The sequence below is a fragment of the Micropterus dolomieu genome, linkage group LG02 (assembly GCF_021292245.1).
Source record: "Micropterus dolomieu isolate WLL.071019.BEF.003 ecotype Adirondacks linkage group LG02, ASM2129224v1, whole genome shotgun sequence".
Taxonomy (NCBI): domain Eukaryota; kingdom Metazoa; phylum Chordata; class Actinopteri; order Centrarchiformes; family Centrarchidae; genus Micropterus; species Micropterus dolomieu.
The window spans coordinates 32,299,291-32,319,658 of NC_060151.1; the positions used below are offsets into that span (position 1 = coordinate 32,299,291).

Consider the following 20,368-nt stretch of genomic DNA (forward strand, 5'->3'; position numbering starts at 1 on the left):
TGTGTTAGCTTAATGTGATATTTGACTATGATGGATCATTAATTAAAATCAATAATAACTGCATAAAAACTGTTGTCCAAATGTTGTTTCGTAGTTTTGTATTTATTTCTTCTTTATTTAATTCTTCTTTATCATTACCTCTGTGAAGGAGGTCATGTTTTCTGAGACGTTTGTTTGTTTGTCTGCAGAAAAACTTCAGGCAGGTTGCATCACAGACCGGGGAGGAACCCTCAGAATCTGTTCCTTCCTCTTACCAAATTAAAGGTCGCTCGCTGTGACCAGTTTAATGCCTTTGAGCTTTATGTGCTGCATTATGCATTCATGTGTGGGGCTCAGGGAAGATGCAGCACCTGCTGAGTGCAGCCAGAGGGCGCAGCTGGGCTTCACAGAGAGAGCAGTAGGTCTGAGTGTCTTCTACTGTCAAAGAGGAAGTAAATCAAGTTGGGGGAGGACAGGCTGAGACTGGCAGGTCAGGGAGGGGCGGGCCACAGAGAGAGAGAGAGAGAGAGGAACCTGTTTCTGAGATTTGGACTCGCCCCTTCAGGAATAGAAGAGCAAAAAAAACCACAAAGAGCAGGATGGTTGGATCTGACTTTTACTGCCGGTAAAACACAACTATATGTCTATCTGTCTATATTATATATCTGTTTATGTATCTGTATATCTGTCTGTGTCTGTGGAGGTGATTCTATTGGAGTTGCAGTTGAAACTTTTTCACATTGTTTTCCTTCCGTTTGATTTTGAGGGATTGATTTTGTCTGTTTGCTCACTTTTTAACTTTGATCTGGTTTGGAATTAGAAAAGTTTTTCACAATGTGAAAATCCTACTTTACGGGGACGCCAGCGTGTTCCTACGTTATGGGGACTCTGTTTGATTTCAGGGTTAAGGCTGGACTTTGGGGTTGTGTGTGTGTTAATGGTTGGCAGGTATGTGTCACCGGGTGTGTTTAGCTCAGCACTGTTTCCTGACTGCAGACTGTACACTAAAAGTCAGCAGGAGTCTGAATGCGAATGAAACAGCTGCAGAAAAATGTTGGAAAAGAGCTACAAAGAAAGTCTCAAGACATTTTGTTTTCTCTTTCTGACGTTTTTATTTGTTTAAATTGCTTTATATTCTCCTGAGTAGCTTGCGAATTTCCTATCTCGGGATATATAAACTCAAAGTAATATCATCATTTATTTGCTGATTAAATTTTGTAATCTTAATCTGAATCTGTAACGTCACTTCTGTTATCGAATAACTTTAGTGGAGTGACAAATAAAATGTAGTGACACAGCAGTTTAACTTGCAAAAACAAACTAAAACCATGTTCCCTATGCACACACTTCAAAACTGAAATGTAAACATTCAGTCACATGTAGCACATATATTACAAAATGAACAGAAACATTTGCTAATTTATATCCAGTGGATAAAAACCAGGACTTTCTCGTTTTAAGTCAACAATATCAAAATATCCCAAAATATGTTAATATCTTGATGAATGGTTAAAAAGGAGTTAGATTGTCAGCTAGTATTGAACTTTTATTTTAACACTTTATTTAAATAATACCTTCTTCTTTTAACACATTTCCTCTTTTACTTGTTAGTAATCGAAAACATTTTAGATAACAAAACTGATGATTCTACCCAGTTCTAACTAATATCTTACATATTCCAATATAATATAAAGGGATGTTTTCATAATCCTAATAAGGTATAAACATTACACAATATATACATATATTATGTTGAATATATGAATATTTCTGCTTCATATTAGCACAAACTGGTCTGCGTATGTAAACATCAGTATTTAAAGTTTAGTTATATATTAATATTTATTTGATTTTTTATCATCATATGTCATATCGCACACATCTAAATATTAATGTATCGGCATATTTTTTGGTTCATGCAAAAGATAGAGATTTTATGAGAATGTGAAAACCTGATATTAGATTAAAATATCTGCGAAGGTATGTTTTATTTTATTTATCATCTACTGTAATAGTGAATCTTTTCTGTGAAGCTATAATAACAGCTGCTTTTAAAAATAAAATATGTAACAGCTTTTGAAAACATGCGTAACCAAAAAGAAAGATGATATAGTAGCATACTGGATCATTTATGTCCTGCGCCTTCAGTTTAAATCGTGTGTGTGGGTTTATTTGCTGAAAGATTTGTGCTTATATACGAGACGTACTGGTTCTAAATGAGAAAAAGCAGCTGTGCAGCTCTGGTTGTGCTTAAAGTTTCATTATTTAAGGATTACAAAAAATCTGAAACTGTTATTTAGTGAAAACAGAGTGTAATGAACACTCCTTATTTGACTATTACACGCGTTATTTAGCTGTTTCCAGTTAGGCTGAATGCTATTTCAAAGTCATAAAACTTTATCCTGATTCACAATATCCACTCACACTTTGCCTTTTCCAGGTTCCAAACCTGGAATTAAGTGATTTTTAGAGTGAGGCCACTTTGGCCTTTTGATAAATACTAATTTATTGGGGCATTGCAGCCAAAATATATGACACTAGTTAATAAAACTGTTGACTGAATCCAGCACATCATGTTTTATTAGTAGTTTACAGTAGTTTAAAAACACACAAAAGGACAACTGTTTTCTGCCATTAGATACTGGATACAATTAGCTGATAATTAGCCTCAATACAAACACACATCAATAGGCTGTAAACCATTAATCAAACCAATATTAACGTCAGACAACCTTTTCACACTTAAGCAGTTACTCAGTGTTTCTGTAGTGGTGACAAAATGTTAATACACATACTCCATCAGCAGTTTGAGTTAAACAGAAACTCTGCGCTTTACGCAGAACTCCCTTTAAGAAATCTAACAAATGAATTATTCCTTACATCTACACAAAAACACATAACGTAAGAAACACCATATAAAAGGTGCCCATATCTTCTTGTCATTATAATGCTCAAACTGCAGTTGGCGCCCAACTATTCGCATGTTTAATTTAAGATTTAATTATTTTAGTAACATGTGTCATGTTACAGAACACGTCGACGACACACTGCTGTTTGTGTCTGCAGATTTTAACAGCTGTGGATGTTCCTGCAGACGTCCTGGTCTTCGGTAGAAAGGTCAGGTGGTTATTTAGTGCACCCAGCGTCACCTTCATCTGCATCATCACCCTAAACAAACTGTTAACTGCAGACAGCCAATCAGAGAGCAGGATTCCCTGCAGTTGTGGTTAATTTCATTTAGAGACTGAATGCTGTGGGAGTTCTGGAGCAGTTTTAATGGTCCTTTAAGTTCTAAGAGTCCTTGAGGGGGTTGTGTAGGTAACTGAGTTGGGCCTTCAACAGGTCATACAGGTCCTTGAGCAGGTTTTAGGGCCCTTTACAAGGTCCTTGGACAACTTGTTTAGGACTATTAGTGATTTCTGAAGTCCACCAACAGGTCAGACAGGTCCTTGAAGATGCTGTAAAGGTTCTTGAGGAGGTTCTAAAGTCATTGATTAGGTTATAGAGGGCCTTGGGCAGGGGTAGATTTCCTTGAAAAGAGTGTTATGGTCTTTGAGGAGCTTGTCAATATCCACAAGTACGTTGTTGAGGTTAGGGAGGTTTTAAAGTTCCCTTGAGCAGGTTTTAGAGTTTCTCAAGGAGGTTTTAGAAGTCTTGAGGAGACTGTTAAGGGCCTTGAGCAGGTTGTAGAGACATTTGAAAAGTTTCTAGTAGTACCTAAGAATACTTAGGGGTCCTTAAACTGTTGACCTGAGCTGTTTTGATACCTGACAGCTGACAGCCAATCAGAGAGCAGGATTTGTGGCATAAACAATGTTTGAGTGTCTGAACATTCCTGTAAAAGTTCTGGTTTGTTGAAGCCTTGAGGAGGCGGAGTCATCTGACGGCTGATTTACACTCAGTTATTTCTGTCTGTGTGTGTGTGTGTGTGTTTCTGTGTGTGTACTTCTGACTGTAGCCACACCCTCTCGCTCACTGAGGCTAAAGGTTGAAACCACCTCAGGCCTGCTAGAAAACAAACCCCGTGATTGGCTCATGGGTTTATGACATCACATGATACCTGACACCTGATAGGTGTTATTGATCCTCTCAGGCCGATTCTGGGTATTCTGCTGAACGTCTCCCTTAAATTCTTCGTCTCTTCTGATTGGCCGACGGGGCGTGCCCTGCCACAAACCCTCAACTTCGACTTAATGATTGACAGCTTTCTCGCTTCACTTTCCCACACACACACACACACAGAGTCCTGTGGTCGAACAGAGGGGTGTGTGTTACATTCTTGGTGGGATGGGTGTGGTAGAGAGACAGAGACAAACAGAGAGAGGGGGGGGGGGGGTTTGGGGGGGGGGGGGGGGTGGTCGGCTGCATTCCAGCAGATTCTCTCACACACCTGAAAACACCTGAGGCAGGTGTGTGGGCCTCAGAGCAGGTTTGACTGTTTACCTCCATGGAGACTCTTAAAGGGCCAGTCAGTGATTCCTGCAGCAGATTCAATTTAGTAAAACTTTATTTATCTGTCCAAAGGCTGCAAACAGGAAATAAAAACATACAAAGCTTAAATCAACCAGAGGAAATTAACTTTAAAACTGTCTGTTACATTATTGATTGGTACGTTTATTAAATATCTACATACACATGGTTTGAATTAGGGTGTGTGGGGGTGGGGGTTGGGTTTGACCCCTTAATTAAGACTTGGACCCCTTGGAGTCTTTCTTTCATGAAATTGTAAATATTACAACATATTTCCCATGTTTATACCTCAAGAATCTTGAAATATGATTTCAGACACCCCTATAATGGATTGTACCATTTCCAGTTAGTTGAACGTCCAGTGCATCAAACGCTAATGTAAATTTTTGTCTTTGTGACCACTCAAAGCATCACATTCACCATTCACACACATTCATACACTGGTGGAACAGCCAGGAACAACACCTCCTGAACCACAGCCACCGCATGCCGCTAATGTAAAGTTAGCTAGTTAGACCTTAACTTTCCGACTTTCAGAGTTTAGTAATTAGCATTTCTTTTACTTAAACTTAGCCATCTGACTTTAGCTGACGGCTGCCCTATCATGTCCAGCTTTGGCCTGGCATTTCCTTACTATGTTAAAATGTTAGCTAACACTGCTGTGTAGGCATGAGCAGAGACTGAGGATTAGTAATTGTAGAGACACATTTTGACATAAATTTAGAGTTCATTATTTTCTTTTTACAATAAGCATGGCTTTTGTTTTCACTCTGGAATTCAGGAGGTCAATTAGAGGGAACAGTATGGCTATGGCGGCCTTGAGGCTTGCCACAGTACCTGTCTGTCTCGTTAATTTTTGCGTTATTTGTTTGTGAGGTGTCGTGCTTGATCCAGCACACTCGCTCAGAGCTCTTAAACCTCAGATACACTTCTCATAGTGATCTGGGTCCATCCAAGTCCCTGCTGGAGAAATTACGGGAACTAAACATATACAGCCTTTCAACATCATGGCTGCCGACCAAAAAAAGCCGCCGCTCAGGAACCTTTGCTAGGTTCAGGAGATGCCCTTATCGGCCACTGCTTCCAGCCCTCTTGTTGTCAAACGTGAGATCTCTTCGGCACAAAATGGACGAACTTCAACTTATGTTACAAACCAACAAAGACTACAGTGACTGCTCTGCCATCTGCCTGACGGAGACCTGGCTGGATCAATCTGTACCCGATCAAGCGATAACACCTCCAGGCTTCACATTACATCATGTTGACAGATCGCCTAAACTATCGCACAAGTCGAAAGGCGGTGGTATCTGCATAATGATCAATGAACGCTGGTGTACAAATTCTACAGAACTCATCCATGTATGCTCACCTCACCTGGAATACCTCTCTGTCAAATGCAGACCATCATTCCTCCCACGGGAATTTGCGTTGGTGATCATGATCTGTGTGTATATTCCACCTGAACCTAATGCTATCAACACCATAGCCGAGTCAGAAAATACACACCCGGACGCAGCACTTATTGTACTTGGGGACTTTAATCAGATTAATATATCGGCTGAGCTCCCCGGCTACCATCAGCAGTAGCTTGCCCTAGCAGAGGAACCAACACGTTGGACCACTGCTATACTACCATCAAGGAAGCTTACCGTGCCTTTCTGAGGGCTCCGCTGGGCAGGTCCGACCACGCAGTGTTGCTGCTAATTCCACAATACAAGCAAAGGGTTAAATCCTCTAGATCAACAACAAAACTCTTCCGATGCTGGTCCCCTGAGGCTGTCGAAAAACTCTGTGGTTGTTTCGCATGCACAGATTGGGAGGTTTTCCAGGCTGCAGGTGATCTCCATGATGTCACAGATGTAATAACGTCATATGTCAGCTATTGCATGGACCTGTGCATTCCACTCAAAAAGATCAGACACTACAATAACAATAAACCGTGGTTTAACAGAGACATTAAACAATTCAGAAGTGAGAAGAATTCAGCTCACCTATCAGGAAACAAAGAACAATATATGGCTGCCAAATACAAACTGAGATCTGCAATAAGAAGAGCCAAATCCAATTATGCCACTAAACTTGAAGAACAAATCACCACTTATGACACACAGTTCATTTGGAAAAAACTCCAGAACATGACAAATTATAAAAAGAAGCCCACTATTACATCTGACGGCGATAATCACCTTTCTGATACACTCAACCTCTTCTATGGGAGGTTTGAGCAGGTACCTGTTATACCACCATCCACCCCCGACCCTCTCCCTGCCCCCCCTTTTACTATTTACGAGGAGGAGGTGAGAAGCATCTTCAGGGGACTTAAGAGGAATAAAGCCCCCTCCATCAAAACTCAGTACCTAAGTGCTTTAAAGAATCCATTATGATCCCGGTTTCCAAAACCAAGACCATCTCTTACCTCAATGATTATCGACCTATTGCATTGACATCAGCAGTCATGAAGTCATTTGAGCGCATCGTACTCAATTACCTAAAAACTGTCACCATCCCCCCCATGGACCCGTTACAGTTTGCATACAGAGCCAACAGGTCAGTTGAGGACACTGTCAACTTAGCAATCAATCACATACTGAATCACTTTGAGTCCGCAAATACATATGCCCGTATTCTGTTTATGCATTTCACTTCTGCATTTAATTCATTAAACCCGGCCAAACTGCTCAGTATACTACTGGACATGAATATCGACCCTTGCATCTGTTACTGGATTCATAGTTTTCTATGGAATAGGCAACAGAATGTAAAGATTAAAAACAATACATCCTCCCCTCTGTTTCTCAACACAGGCATACCTCAAGGCTGTGTCCTCTCACCCTGGCTATTTTCCCTCTACACAAACCAGCTTACGTCACACCACAGTTCTGTCAACCTATATAAATATGTGGACGATACAACTATTATAGGACTCATTACCAACAACCAAGAAACTGCATACCGTGCACAGATCAACCAAGCAGTGACCTGGTGTACAGACCATGATCTTTTACTTAACACATCAAAAACAAAAGAACTTATCGTCGATCTGAGACGTCAGCCATCCTCCAAAACACCTGTGCTCATTGATGGCAAACCCATCTCCATCATTGATACATTCAAATTTCTTGGGATACACATCAGTAACAATCTTAAATGGAAAATCAACACAGATAATATCTACAAAAAAGCTCAGCAAAGACTTTTCGACAGCTTAAGAAGTTTAGAGTAAGGTCTCATCTCCTGCTCCGCTTCTACATGGCCATCGTCGAAAGCATCCTCATCTCATCCATCACAGTCTGGTTTAGCAGTCTTGACTCATTTTCCCGGAAAAAATTACAGCGTATCATTAACAGAGCATCTAAAGTTATCGGTTCACTTTTATCATCCCTTGAATCACTCACAAACGAACACTATGCAGAGCCCATAAGATAATTTCTGGTACCCATCAGGCACCATTCGCCTTCAAACTACTGCCCTCTAGCAGGCGTTACAGGACAATAGCCTGCAGAACAACTCACTCGCTGAGGACAGTGGATTAAGCATGACCCTCATGTATTATGTACTATATATAGTAATGTGGTGTCTGTATGTACGTGTATGTTACTTTATATGTTAATGTCTAAATATCTATTGTCTAAATGTTGGAACCTGTATCAAAAAGCTGTACTGGAAACAAATTCCACCAGCCTGACTGTGTGGTCATTAAATTAAATCAAAATCAAATCAAATCAATGTCGATAATCATAACTCTACTTGTAAGACCATAATTTTTGGGGTCCCCTAGGGCTCCATTTTGAGGCCACTCTTATTCATTTTATATATAAATGGCTTTTTAAATTCTTCTAAAATATTTCATAAAATCCACTTTGCTGACGACACAATTTTATTTACATCACACAGGAACCCACATACTTTACAAGATATAGTCAACTCAGAGCTAACCAAAGTTGACTACTCGTCAGCAAAACAAATTTCATTTTATTCAAATCGAACAAAAAAAAAATTAACTACACTGCTCACTGCCTGATTAAAATTAATGGGCAGGTGATAAAAAGAGTGCATTCCACTAAATTCCTGGGGGTCCTCATTGATGACTCTCTTAACTTTACATGTCATATTGACCATCTTGTAAGCAAGCTATCAAAGTATGTTGGCTTGTTCTATAAAATCAGACATTTTCTTCCTCTGTCTGCCCGTCAAATGTTGTACAAAACTCTCTTTGAACCACATCTAAATTACTGTAATGGGATATGGTGCAACACCTTTAAAAGTCATCTTAAAAAACTTGTGTCTATGCAAAAAAAAACCCATCCGGGCTTTGTTCTGGTCAGAGATAAATTCCCCCACCCGCCCTCTATTCTATCAGCTATTGAGATTAGCTGAGTTAAATCAATATAATAATGTCTGCCTTATGTTTCAAATTGTAAATAGGCTGAAGTCTAGATTGAGTAGTCTTGTTCCTATCTCCTGCCCCCAGCACACTTACCAAACGAAAATCAAACCACTTATATTAGGAAAATGTCGCTGACATGTGCGCGCCAGTATGAGTGTTGTCTGTAGGGGACCGCAGATCTGGAACGGAATTGGCCTCAAGGTGTTGCCCTCTAACTCCAACTTCAAAAGACAACTAAAAATCACCTCATATTAACCTACATCTAATATCAAACTGTTTTCTAATGGATTACTGGGATGTATGATTGTATGTGTATGTTTTGTTATGTATGTTCTGGTGTGCTCTGTGTGCATTTATCAAGTGATAACTGTGTACACTACCTTTTCATAAATCATGGGCCCCCGTCTATAAGCTTTCATTAGCTTCTTTGGGAGACCCATTCACTATACCCAAAAAAAAAAGAGTAAGCTGAAACTTAAAACTTGAAATGATAAGAATTAGGAATTAGAGAAGATTCTGCAGACTGTATTTTGTGATAGTGTCTTTGGTTCTGGTTCAGCATCGTCCAGGTCTGACTTGCCGGCAGTTTTTCTCTAGAATACTTGGTGACCTCTGACTTTAGATGTTGCTGTGTGGTGTAGCTACCCATGGCTACACCAAGTGGTGTAATGAATTTGAATTATCATAATCAGCAGACATTACGTTAAACAAGCAAGGATACTGTAAGCTTCGGTTCACTGAAGCACACGCCTGTGCTGTTCTGGGGTTCCTTTACAACCTGGTAAAAGGTTGATGAGTATAATTCACACCCTGTATATATAGAGTATAATACAGTAACTCAGCAATGAGGCGACAGCAGCAGATGCGTACACAATATGAAATCTTTAATGTCAGTGCACTAACAATACAACAAGATCTGCTGCACAACTCGTAAAACAAAAAGAAAACACTGTCCATACAGTACAGGGGCACACACTCTTCACACTCAGATGCTTTGGTTAAATGCTGCTGTATGTTTTATGGGTTAGTGCACAAGATGTCGGTATAAAAAAATAAATATTTAAAGTATTACACACCATGTCTCAGGGTTCGTATGCTGTGTTTGAGGCCTGTAGTGGAACTGATGGCTCATGTTGCTCTGAACATCGACTGCTGTCAGACTATTGTTCTTTTACAAAGACAGGAAACACACACACACACACAGTGTGTGATGTCATTAAGGGGCGGAGTCTACAGCACGTAGTGGGTGGGGCTTAGAGCAGACAGGAAGAGCAGACACTTCCCTCTGTAAACAGAACAGGCCTGAGATCAGCCTCCTGCTATTGTTCTGCATGTGTGTGTCCAGAAACCAGGAGCCCAGTAGACCCACGGGGTCCGACAGCTCCGACCAAAACCCTGGACCCTACGTTTAACAGGCTGTTTGAGGGTTAGACTCCCCCAAAACATGAGCAGTGAGTGCACAGGTAGACAGGTAGGGTGATTCATTTTCTGTTGACTGAAAATATTCATCTCAGTTCACCTGCACACCAGGCTGCGGTCGTCTTCCTCCAGGAAGCAGATCTGTTTAACGGCAGGTAAACCAGATACCTGCTCTCAGGTGGATTTCTCCTGGAGATCAGTTTATCAGGTGTCTCATCGTCTCTTCGCAGGTGAGCGTGAGAAAGAATCAGTTTATGACCTGCAGCATGTAAAGAGATTACCTGCTTAACCTGGTTTATCCAAGTTAATTTCATGTGACCGCACTGAAAGTGTGCATGTTTCCACCTGAGCAGGTGATGTCACTGTTAAGCCCCGCCCCTCTACCTGGTGAGTGGGCGGATTCTGTGGTTTTGAAAGAATCCCTGCAGACTGTGGAACCTCTTTTATATCCCCTCTCTTTCCTGGAGGGCTTTTAGTTTGAAAGACTGAGAAGAGTTGGGCAGAGAAGCAGACAGGTGAGTCCTTCACTCTCTGAGCAGCCTCACCTGTCAGCAGCGTCTCACAGAGGCCGGGCTGATGACAAGAGAGAAAGAGAAGATAACAAGCTGGAAGCATGCGGGTTAGCGTTAGCGTTAGCATCAGAAGCTGCAGGTCAGAGATTGTAGTTTGACTTGTTCTGACAAGAAGAAGCAGAGAAAACATAACGCTCATTCCTTGGTCTGTCAGCTGCTTCCACAGAGTCCCTATACAGAAATACAGAAAGTAAATTTCAAACACTTTGCCAACTGTAATGTGTCTAAATTAAAAAACACCACAGGGGGACACAGAACATGCTGCAGTTCAGATTGTGATCAGGTTAACAAACAGTACCTACAGCTGCTGAGCCGCCGCTGGCCGCTGCATTTCTACATTTAACAGCGTGAAAATAAACTGCAGGTCGACACCCAGCTGAAATATGGCAGAGTGGGTGGATTATATTAGACTGGACAGGTGTTCCTAATAAAGTGGCCAATAGGTGTACATGTATTTTTGCTGTTGACAGTTTGAAACCCGTCTTTCCGGTGAGTTTAACTCTGTGACCCTGCAGCACGTGTCACTCTTCAGCTACTTACTGATGTGAGTTTTCTCTCTTCAGGGGGGCCGATGAGCAGGTGTGACCGCTGATCCCTCACCTTTACATCTACTTGAGGGTGGCGGGCCCTGAGGAGCCCAAGGCCATCACCATGGCAACAACTTCCTCCCTGCTCGGCAGAGGTGAGTTCTCGTTTTACAGGAGACAGCTGCCATGATGGGCCCTGAATGCAACACCTGCAGCAACAGTAGTAATATTTATCAGTAGCAGTCAAAGTAGTGGTAGTATTAGTAATAGTAGTAGCATTAGCATTAACAGTACTAGTAGCAAGAGCAGGAGCATTAGCAGTAGTAGTAGCAGGAGCATTAGCATTAGCAGTAGTAGTAGTAGCATTAGTAATAGTAGTAGCATTAGCATTAACAGTAATAGTAGCAGGAGCATTAGCATTAGCAGTAGTAGTAGTAGCATTAGTAATAGTAGTAGCATTAGCATTAACAGTAATAGTAGCAGGAGCATTAGCAGTAGTAGTAGCAGGAGCATTAGCATTAGCAGTAGTAGTAGCAGGAGCATTAGCATTAGCAGTAGTAGTAGTAGCATTAGTAATAGTAGTAGCATTAGCATTAACAGTAATAGTAGCAGGAGCATTAGCATTAACAGTAGTAGTAGCATTAGCATCGGCCCTTTTGCTTGATATAAGAAAACCAAAAAGGTTAGGGTCGAGGGCAACAAGACTTGTTTGAAGATGCTAGTCTCAACCATGTCCAGTTGCCCTTGATTTTAACCTTCTTTCGACAACTATGACGTGGATGAGAACCTTCACAGACGATATAGGATAAGATACACTTTATTGTCCCCGGAGGGAACTTTGTCTTGGGCATCAGTGCTGCACAACACTTCACACAAATAAAACACTGTTCTTTATTGTGTCCTATGATCCGGGTCCAGCAGGTCTGGGTCTGGTCCTGGTGGAGTTTCAGTATGAGTACCAGGGTCGGGACGGGGCTCTGATCTCCATCAAACCCAACGAGCGTTATGTCCTTTTGGCTAAGACCAACGACCACTGGTGGCAGGTCCAGAGCGACCGCAGTTCGAATTCCAAGCCCTTCTACATCCCTGCCAAGTATGTCAAGGAGCTGCCGCTGGACTTCCCCTCACCTCTGGACTTTGCCAAGACCATCAGTCCTGAACCGGTGCTGCTTCCTGTGGTGGCACCTGTCCCGGTCCCGGTCCCTGTCCCTGTTCCAAAGACCCTGGAGGAGCCCAACAAAACCAAACCAGGGGACGAGGTGGCGATCCGACTTAGACCTGATGCTTCCAACAGATACCGCAAGACTGAGAACCGTATGTCCACATTCGGTGTCCCGCTGGACTTCCATGACCTGTCGCCTATTGTGGCGCCGGCACCGCGACATCCCAGCAAACCCACTGCTGCTCCCACAGAGACCAGGACCACAGCCACCAGTGAGACTACAAAGAAGGCAGACAATGCTCTGAGCAAAAAGAGCTTGTCTGGGTTCCTCGACGACCAAAAGGACTCCGGGAAACATCGAGTTCCCAATTTCAGTCCAGCAGACCCCATCTCTATACCCCGGCCCCAGACCCAGCCCATCCCTGTGGAAACACCGGTGGTCCCAGTGGTACCGGTGGTCCCAACGGTACCGGCGGTCCCCGCTGTCTCAGCAGTGCCAGCAGCCCCCGTGGTCCCAGCAGTGCCGGCAGCCCCCGTGGTCCCAGCAGTGCCGGCAGCCCCCGTGGTCCCAGCAGTGCCGGCAGCCCCCGTGGTCCCAGCAGTCCCGGCAGCCCCCGTGGTCCCAGCAGTCCCGGCAGCCCCCGTGGTCCCAGCAGTCCCGGCAGCCCCCGTGGTCCCAGCAGTCCCGGCAGCCCCCGTAGTCCCCGTGGTCCCCGTGGTCCCAGTGGACCCTGTGGTCTCAGCGGTCCTCGTGGTCCCCGCACCCCCCCATCACAACAACATCCACAACACGTCCTTGGCATCTTCAGATCCCCATGACAACTTAGAGTCCCCCATAGAACCGGAGGAGGAGGAGGAGGAGAAGGAGGAGGAGGAGAACATCTCCGAAGAAGATTCACCGAAGGAGGAAGATTCGAACCACATCTACGAGTCCATCCTAGACCTGAACCTGGACCTGGAGGCTCTGGTTGGAGGAAGGGTGAGTCCTGCAGGGCCGCCTGAACCTGCACCTGTACCTGAACCTGCACCTGCAACTGCCCCGCCCCCCACACAGGTAAGACAACTAAAACCTTTTCAGTCTGTTTTGTCAAATGTTGTCGGCCGATGGTCCTCGTGCTTTTCTAGTGAAATTAATCGTTTTGATTTTGAATATTGTGGATTTATTGAAGTCGACTTTCAGTCAGCTTTCATTCAGCGTCCATGGTCTTCATCCTGTGTGATGTCAGCAGCTCTTTGGCTCTGACGTCTCCGTAGAGTTTAAAACTGAAGATAAAATATCTTTTGGAAGATAAAGTTTGAGGTATAAATCTGTAGATTGACTGAAGGTGAAGCTTCATGTTTTTTAACATAGTTACAAACTAGTCAGTACATGTCTGTGTATATATTGTGATATTAGACTGTTTAATTGTAAATACTCTGCACATCACAGGGATGATACCATGAAACCAGTGGCTCCCGGCTACATTAGCCGCTACTAGTATAACACACCTGAATGTTGGTGGCCAAGTTGCATTATGGGTAACAAGACAATGTCTACTGCATCAATTTTCATCCTATTCTAAAAACGGTCCATGGAGACTCAGACACAGTTAAGCCCTGCAGCACCTGCGAGGTGCGGGGACCTCGTGGTCTCGCAGACCCCAGCAGGGCCCAGCAGGGCCCAGCAGTCTCGCTGTATAATTTTTAATATGCTAAAAACAAATGCCATCGTGATAAAGGCAATACTCTGACTTGTTGACATAATGACGGTACACACAGGCTGAAAGTAGCTCCGTGAAGCGTTCAGCGCGTCAGCCTGCAGGTGGCAGCAGAGTTTTAACGTTAAAGTCCTTCAGGGAGACGTTCAGGGGATGAAGCAGCTGTTGGTGTTTCCTCCGTCTGAGTCAGTTTGAGTTTTCTGTCAGTCTGCGAGGTTTGAAAAGAGTGATCATGTTGCTCCATCTGGCTTTTAGATGGTTGGTTTGTTTGGAAGAAGAAAGTTCTTTTTTGGTTGCTTTGAATGTCTTTTTCTTCTTTTTGTTTCCCTGGAAGAGGAATTGAGTGACATGGTGACATATTATATAATATTGCTAACTTGCAGAAGGAGACATGACTTGACTTTTATCTTCATTGAACTAAAACCTCCGTCTTTCCTGAACCTGAACATGTTTCAACTTGTTCACAGAATAAGAAGCTCTGAGTTTCTTCAGTCAGCTCTGTGTGAAGGTTCGAGGTTTTCCCCGTGTTGTAGTCGCTGTTATTACTCTCTGATGTTGTTCAGGTCAGCTGTTAGCCAGGAAGCTAAATGAAGAATGGAGGAGGGAGAGAGGCGTTCTGTCCACAGCGTTACTGTGTCTCAGTCTCAGGTGTGAAAAACTGCGTCGTCTGTTTGTGAGACCAGCAAAAAAACTTTCAACCGCAAACAATCCTACATCTGATTTACTGAAACATCTGAAGCAGCAACGTGAAACTTGGGCTGTAGTGTAACTCGTCAGGAGAGAGCGGTGTTCAGCAACATTTGGTGTTCTGTAGAAACTCTGAAAATGCTGCTCAGAGAAATGTGCAGAAACGCAGGAGTTCAGACGTCAGAGAGAGACTTATTACTTATTTTTTATTGTTAAATATATCCAGAGTCTGGAACTGTCCAGCTTCATCTGCTCTGAGAGGCTGTTTCAGCTTGTTGACGCCTCAGGTTCATTATTGCTCCTGTGGACTCATTTCTAAAATCAGCTGCTGAACTGATGAGTAACTAGTTACTTTTAACATGAAGTAATAAGTAAAGTAGTATTACTCTTTTAAGGGGTAATAAGTGAAAAGTAACTTATTCCAGTTCCTGCCCAGCACCATCTATAGTCCGGTTCTGAGCTTGGATTTGCTGCCACATGAGGTTCAGTCAGGCTGCAGGTTGTTTTACAAAATAAAAGCCCTCTCCCACGTGTCATTTCCTGCAGCGTCCACACAGGAAGCTGAGAGCAGAAAAGGGCTGTTTCCTCTTTTTCTTCTGATCAGAGCAGAAACAGACGACCTTTGACCTCCAGCAGCAGCAGAACCTTTCAGTCCTCTGGTTCTGTTTGTTCAGGGTTTTTTTTGTATTTAGTGTTTATTGTTTGTTCTCACTGTATTGATTGAAATGTATTATTTATATTTATTTATCTTATTATATATCTATGGCTTATTTGTAAAAGAACAATAGTCTGACAGCAGTCGATGTTCAGAGCAACTTGAACCATCAGCTCCACTACAGGCCTCAAACACACCATACGAACCCTGAGACATGGTGTGTAATACTTTAAATATTTATTTTATATACTGACATCTTGTGCACTAACCCATAGATTCTTTTTCTGTGTGTAACTTTATTAACTCATTCACGACCTGGACGCCTCTGGTGACATCACAGCAGGATGTGATGAGGTCAGCAGGATGTAGTGATGTCACAGCCAGCAGGATGTGTTCAGGGTCAGACAGGAAACGGGGAGAGGACGCCGCTGCAGCGACGCCTGCAGGACGAAAGGGGAACAACCAGAGGAACCCGACACCTGAGCGTGTTTCATGGTTTTATGTCCCGGTGGGGAAACTGAGGTTCCTGCAGGCAGAGACGCCGTGTGAGGGGTCGGGTTACAATAAGGTCAAGGCGTGTGTGTGCGTGGACTGCAGCCATGTTGGGTAATATTCTAGCTGCAGGGAGTTTACATATCGTTGTAACTGGGTTGAGACCAGATGAGAACGGGTGTTGCTGATGCTGCTAGACTTCTGTCCTTGTGACTGTAACGTCCTCTGTCTTCATCTACACTAGAAAACAAAAAAGGGAAAAGAGCAGGTGCGTTGGTTTGCTGACACGATGTCCAGATACCCAGCAGCCCCTGCTGCAGCCTGAGAACCACACCGTTTCATTAGGCTCTAATCAAAACTCATGTTTAGTCTCTTTTTTGGGACAAACAGGACAGGAGTCAAGACAAATGCTTGTAGTTCAGGACTGTCCTGAATAGTTTATTTCCGTCTGGTCACCCTGTTGTTACTAACATTATAACCATCGACGTGACTATTGAAGTTATTACAGTTTTTCTCAATTACTTAAATACTATTAGAAGGTATTTGAACTAAAATTTCAAAACCACAACTCAAAAAGCACACCTCTTTTACTAAACTCTACACACAACTCCCTTCATTTCTCATCGCCTACACCATGTGGTCATTGTTCACTCAAGTCAGCAGAGTTGAGCTCAATTAGCACACAACTATAGGCGGAAACAAAGGCTCACAAGTGATCAGAAGCTTCAATAGACAGATAAAAGGGCTGGAGTCAGTTCATTCACTTCTGAGAAATGTGAAGAAAGAGGTCGAGGACACCAGAGAGGAGGAGCGAGAGGAGTTTGGAGAGAAGGAGATGGGATGGGAGGAAGAAGAGGAGGAGGAAGAGGAGGGCCTGTCCCAGACCAATGAAATAAATAATTAGTTGTTTGGTGTGTTCTACTAAACATTAAGGAATAAGAAATGTTCAAACGTACCTTGTGTCTTTTGTTGCGGCCCTCATGTGAAAAGGTTTCTGAGGGGAAGAACCAAAAACAACATTACTTACAACCGGTTTTTGTGGTACTGTTTTGAATTCATCACACCAGTGTGTAAGACTGTGTTGTCTGAGGGCAAAGTTTGTTTTTTTAGTAAGATTTGGTTTTGAGTGGAGACCTGAAAATAGGATGTTTGGAGAATTTGGTGAAAAGTTGTTTTTAGAATTTTGAGAAAAAGAGCCATAATTTCATGAAATGTGTTTAAGCAGAATGCTTATATTTATTTTATATTTCCTCTAAGATGTCGTGGAGTAGACTCAAGTAAAGTATAAGTACCTTAAATGTGTACTTGGTACAGGGTGGCGTTGATGTAACACCTTTAAAACATCAGAATCCTTAAATGAACAGCAGAGTGTGTTTGGTGCTTCTTCTACTGCAAGCCCTTTAATCTTCATCTATAATGAAATCTAACGATCCCAAACACAGAGCTGTGGTTAGTCTCTGAGGGCTAAGCAGGGGCCTCACTGACCTCGGGGCCCCACAGTGGGACAATCTGGCCCTGAGCGAGGTTTGATTGTAGGAGAAAAAGTGATAAAAACGATTTAAGTTCAACAGATTTCCACAAAACATGATGACATTCGTAGACATTCTTTGTCTTTGTCTTCATTATTAAACAGTGTGGACCAGCAGGTGGCAGCATCACATGGTGTCCAGAGTAAAGAGCTCCTTCAGTCTGGACTACAGTGTTCAGATGAAAGAAACAATCTTTGTTAAAACATTTAAGTGGGAACACAGTGGTAAGAGTGCAGCTCATAAACTTTAGAAGATCTTTTTCTGAACTCTGTGAACAGATAAATAAATAAATAACACGTTTTTTTCCCTTTAGGACGAATGTAAAGACTCACAGGAGCATTCGTTTCAGTCTGTTTTGAACCAGCAGCTACCATGACGCTTTGCAAGATGACTTTAAAAAAAATTCAAACAGTGGACAGGGGCGTGACTATAGACTGGTGGGCGGGGCTACAGCCTGCAGAGGGGAGCTGCTGTCTGGAAACATGAGCCAGCTTCAGCTGCAGAAGGATTATAAAACTTTCTGACTTGGTTCTGATGGAGAGACTTGCAGAGAGGGGCATTGTGGGTAAGTTAACTTTATCAGGCAGGTTCTTTTTTCTAAACACCAACAGAAAGCGACGGCGCTCTGGACCACCAGACGCAGCAGCAGAGTGTGTTAAAGGACTGTTACAGAGGAACAGCTGATCTCCAGTCAGCTGACAGGAGGGGAAGTGTGTTTATGTTAATGTGACATCAGTCTGTCAGGGGGGGTCACACCTGATCCTGGTCTCATCAGGTCTGTCAGAGTCCTGCTGTGTCTCTGTGCGGTTTATATGTACTGTGTGAGAAACATAATGTGCTGCAGCTCTGTGTTTGAGGTCCGACCCGGTCTGGATCAGGTCGGTTCTGTTAGAAAGAAACTAATTCTGATCCTCGGTTGAGAATAAAGAGATTAAAGGGAAAGTGATGATGCTGCTGCTGTTAGTGCTGTTGTTCCATTAGCTTTTGATTATGTTTGTTTATCTCTGTGTGTTTATGTGTGTGTGTGTGTGTTTATAAAACATAGGAGGAGTACTTCCTGTCTGGCAGCACCCCCCCTCCACCCAGAGACACTCTGTTACTGTTAATGAGGAAAAAAAGAGTCTGTGAAACGGCTACTCTGTAACATCACAGAAAACTGTCAAATATTATGAAACACTCAAAGGTCCAGTGTGTCATATTTCTGAGGATCTACTGACAGAAATGCAATAAAAGATCCATAACTATGTTTTCAGTGGTGTATAAAGACCTTACATATTGAACCCTTGTGTTTTTATTACCTTAGAATGAGACATTTATATCTACATGGAAGGACCCATGTTTCTATTGTAGCCCAAACGGGTAAAATGCTCTACAGAGTGCGTTTTGTCATTACGGTGAATACGTATGAAGAAGAAGGAATTATCAGATTTTTTATTTCCTCCTGTTTATTTCCTCCAGTGTAAAGTAGTGAGCGTGCAGCTTGTATAACAGTGTAAAGTAGTGAGCGAGCAGCTTGTATAACAGTGTAAAGTAGTGAGCGTGCAGCTTGTATAACAGTGTAAAGTAGTGAGCGTGCAGCTTGTATAACAGTGTAAAGTAGTGAGCGTGCAGCTTGTATAACAGTGTAAAGTAGTGAGCGAGCAGCTTGTATAACAGTGTAAAGTAGTGAGCGTGCAGATTGTATAACAGTGTAAAGTAGTGAGCGTGCAGCTTGTATAACAGTGTAAAGTAATGAGCGAGCAGCTTGTATAACAGTGTAAAGTAGTGAGCGTGCAGATTGTATAACAGTGTAAAGTAGTGAGCGAGCAGCTTGTATAACAGTGTAAAGTAGTGAGCGAGCAGCTTGTATAACAGTGTAAAGTAGTGAGCGTGCAGCTTGTATAACAGTGTAAAGTAGTGAGCGAGCAGCTTGTATAACAGTGTAAAGTAGTGAGCGTGCAGATTGTATAACAGTGTAAAGTAGTGAGCGTGCAGCTTGTATAACAGTGTAAAGTAGTGAGCGAGCAGATTGTATAACAGTGTAAAGTAGTGAGCGTGCAGCTTGTATAACAGTGTAAAGTAATGAGCGAGCAGCTTGTATAACAGTGTAAAGTAGTGAGCGTGCAGATTGTATAACAGTGTAAAGTAGTGAGCGTGCAGCTTGTATAACAGTGTAAAGTAGTGAGCGTGCAGCTTGTATAACAGTGTAAAGTAGTGAGCGTGCAGCTTGTAAAGTAGTGAGCGTACAGCTTGTATAACAGTGTAAAGTAGTGAGCGTGCAGCTTGTAAAGTAGTGAGCATACAGCTTGTATAACAGTGTAAAGTAGTGAGCGTGCAGCTTGTGTAACAGTGTGTAAAGTAGTGAGCGTGCAGCTTGTGTAACAGTGTAAAGTAGTGAGCGTACAGCTTGTATAACAGTGTAAAGTAGTGAGCGTGCAGCTTGTGTAACAGTGTGTAAAGTAGTGAGCGTACAGCTTGTGTAACAGTGTGTAAAGTAGTGAGCGTACAGCTTGTGTAACAGTGTAAAGTAGTGAGCGTGCAGCTTGTATAACAGTGTAAAGTAGTGAGCGTGCAGCTTGTATAACAGTGTAAAGTAGTGAGCGTGCAGCTTGTAAAGTAGTGAGCGTGCAGCTTTATAACAGTGTAAAGTAGTGAGCGTACAGCTTGTGTAACAGTGTAAAGTAGTGAGCGTGCAGCTTGTGTAACAGTGTAAAGTAGTGAGCGTACAGCTTGTATAACAGTGTAAAGTAGTGAGCGTACAGCTTGTATAACAGTGTAAAGTAGTGAGCGTGCAGCTTGTGTAACAGTGTGTA

General features: G+C 42.7%; 1 protein-coding gene across 1 annotated transcript in view; it reads left to right on the plus strand.

The window, feature by feature from the left end:
* Nucleotides 1-10,193: 10,193 nt before the first annotated feature.
* LOC123967444 (rho GTPase-activating protein 27-like) overlaps nucleotides 10,194-20,368 on the plus strand; it is a 29,459-nt gene continuing 19,284 nt past the window's right edge. Inside the window, exons 1-3 of the mRNA XM_046043541.1 lie at nucleotides 10,194-10,307; nucleotides 11,391-11,509; nucleotides 12,276-13,570. Of these exons, the coding sequence (XP_045899497.1) occupies nucleotides 11,479-11,509; nucleotides 12,276-13,570 (1,326 nt within the window). The 5' untranslated portion in view covers nucleotides 10,194-10,307; nucleotides 11,391-11,478. The remainder of the gene's footprint in view (nucleotides 10,308-11,390; nucleotides 11,510-12,275; nucleotides 13,571-20,368) is intronic.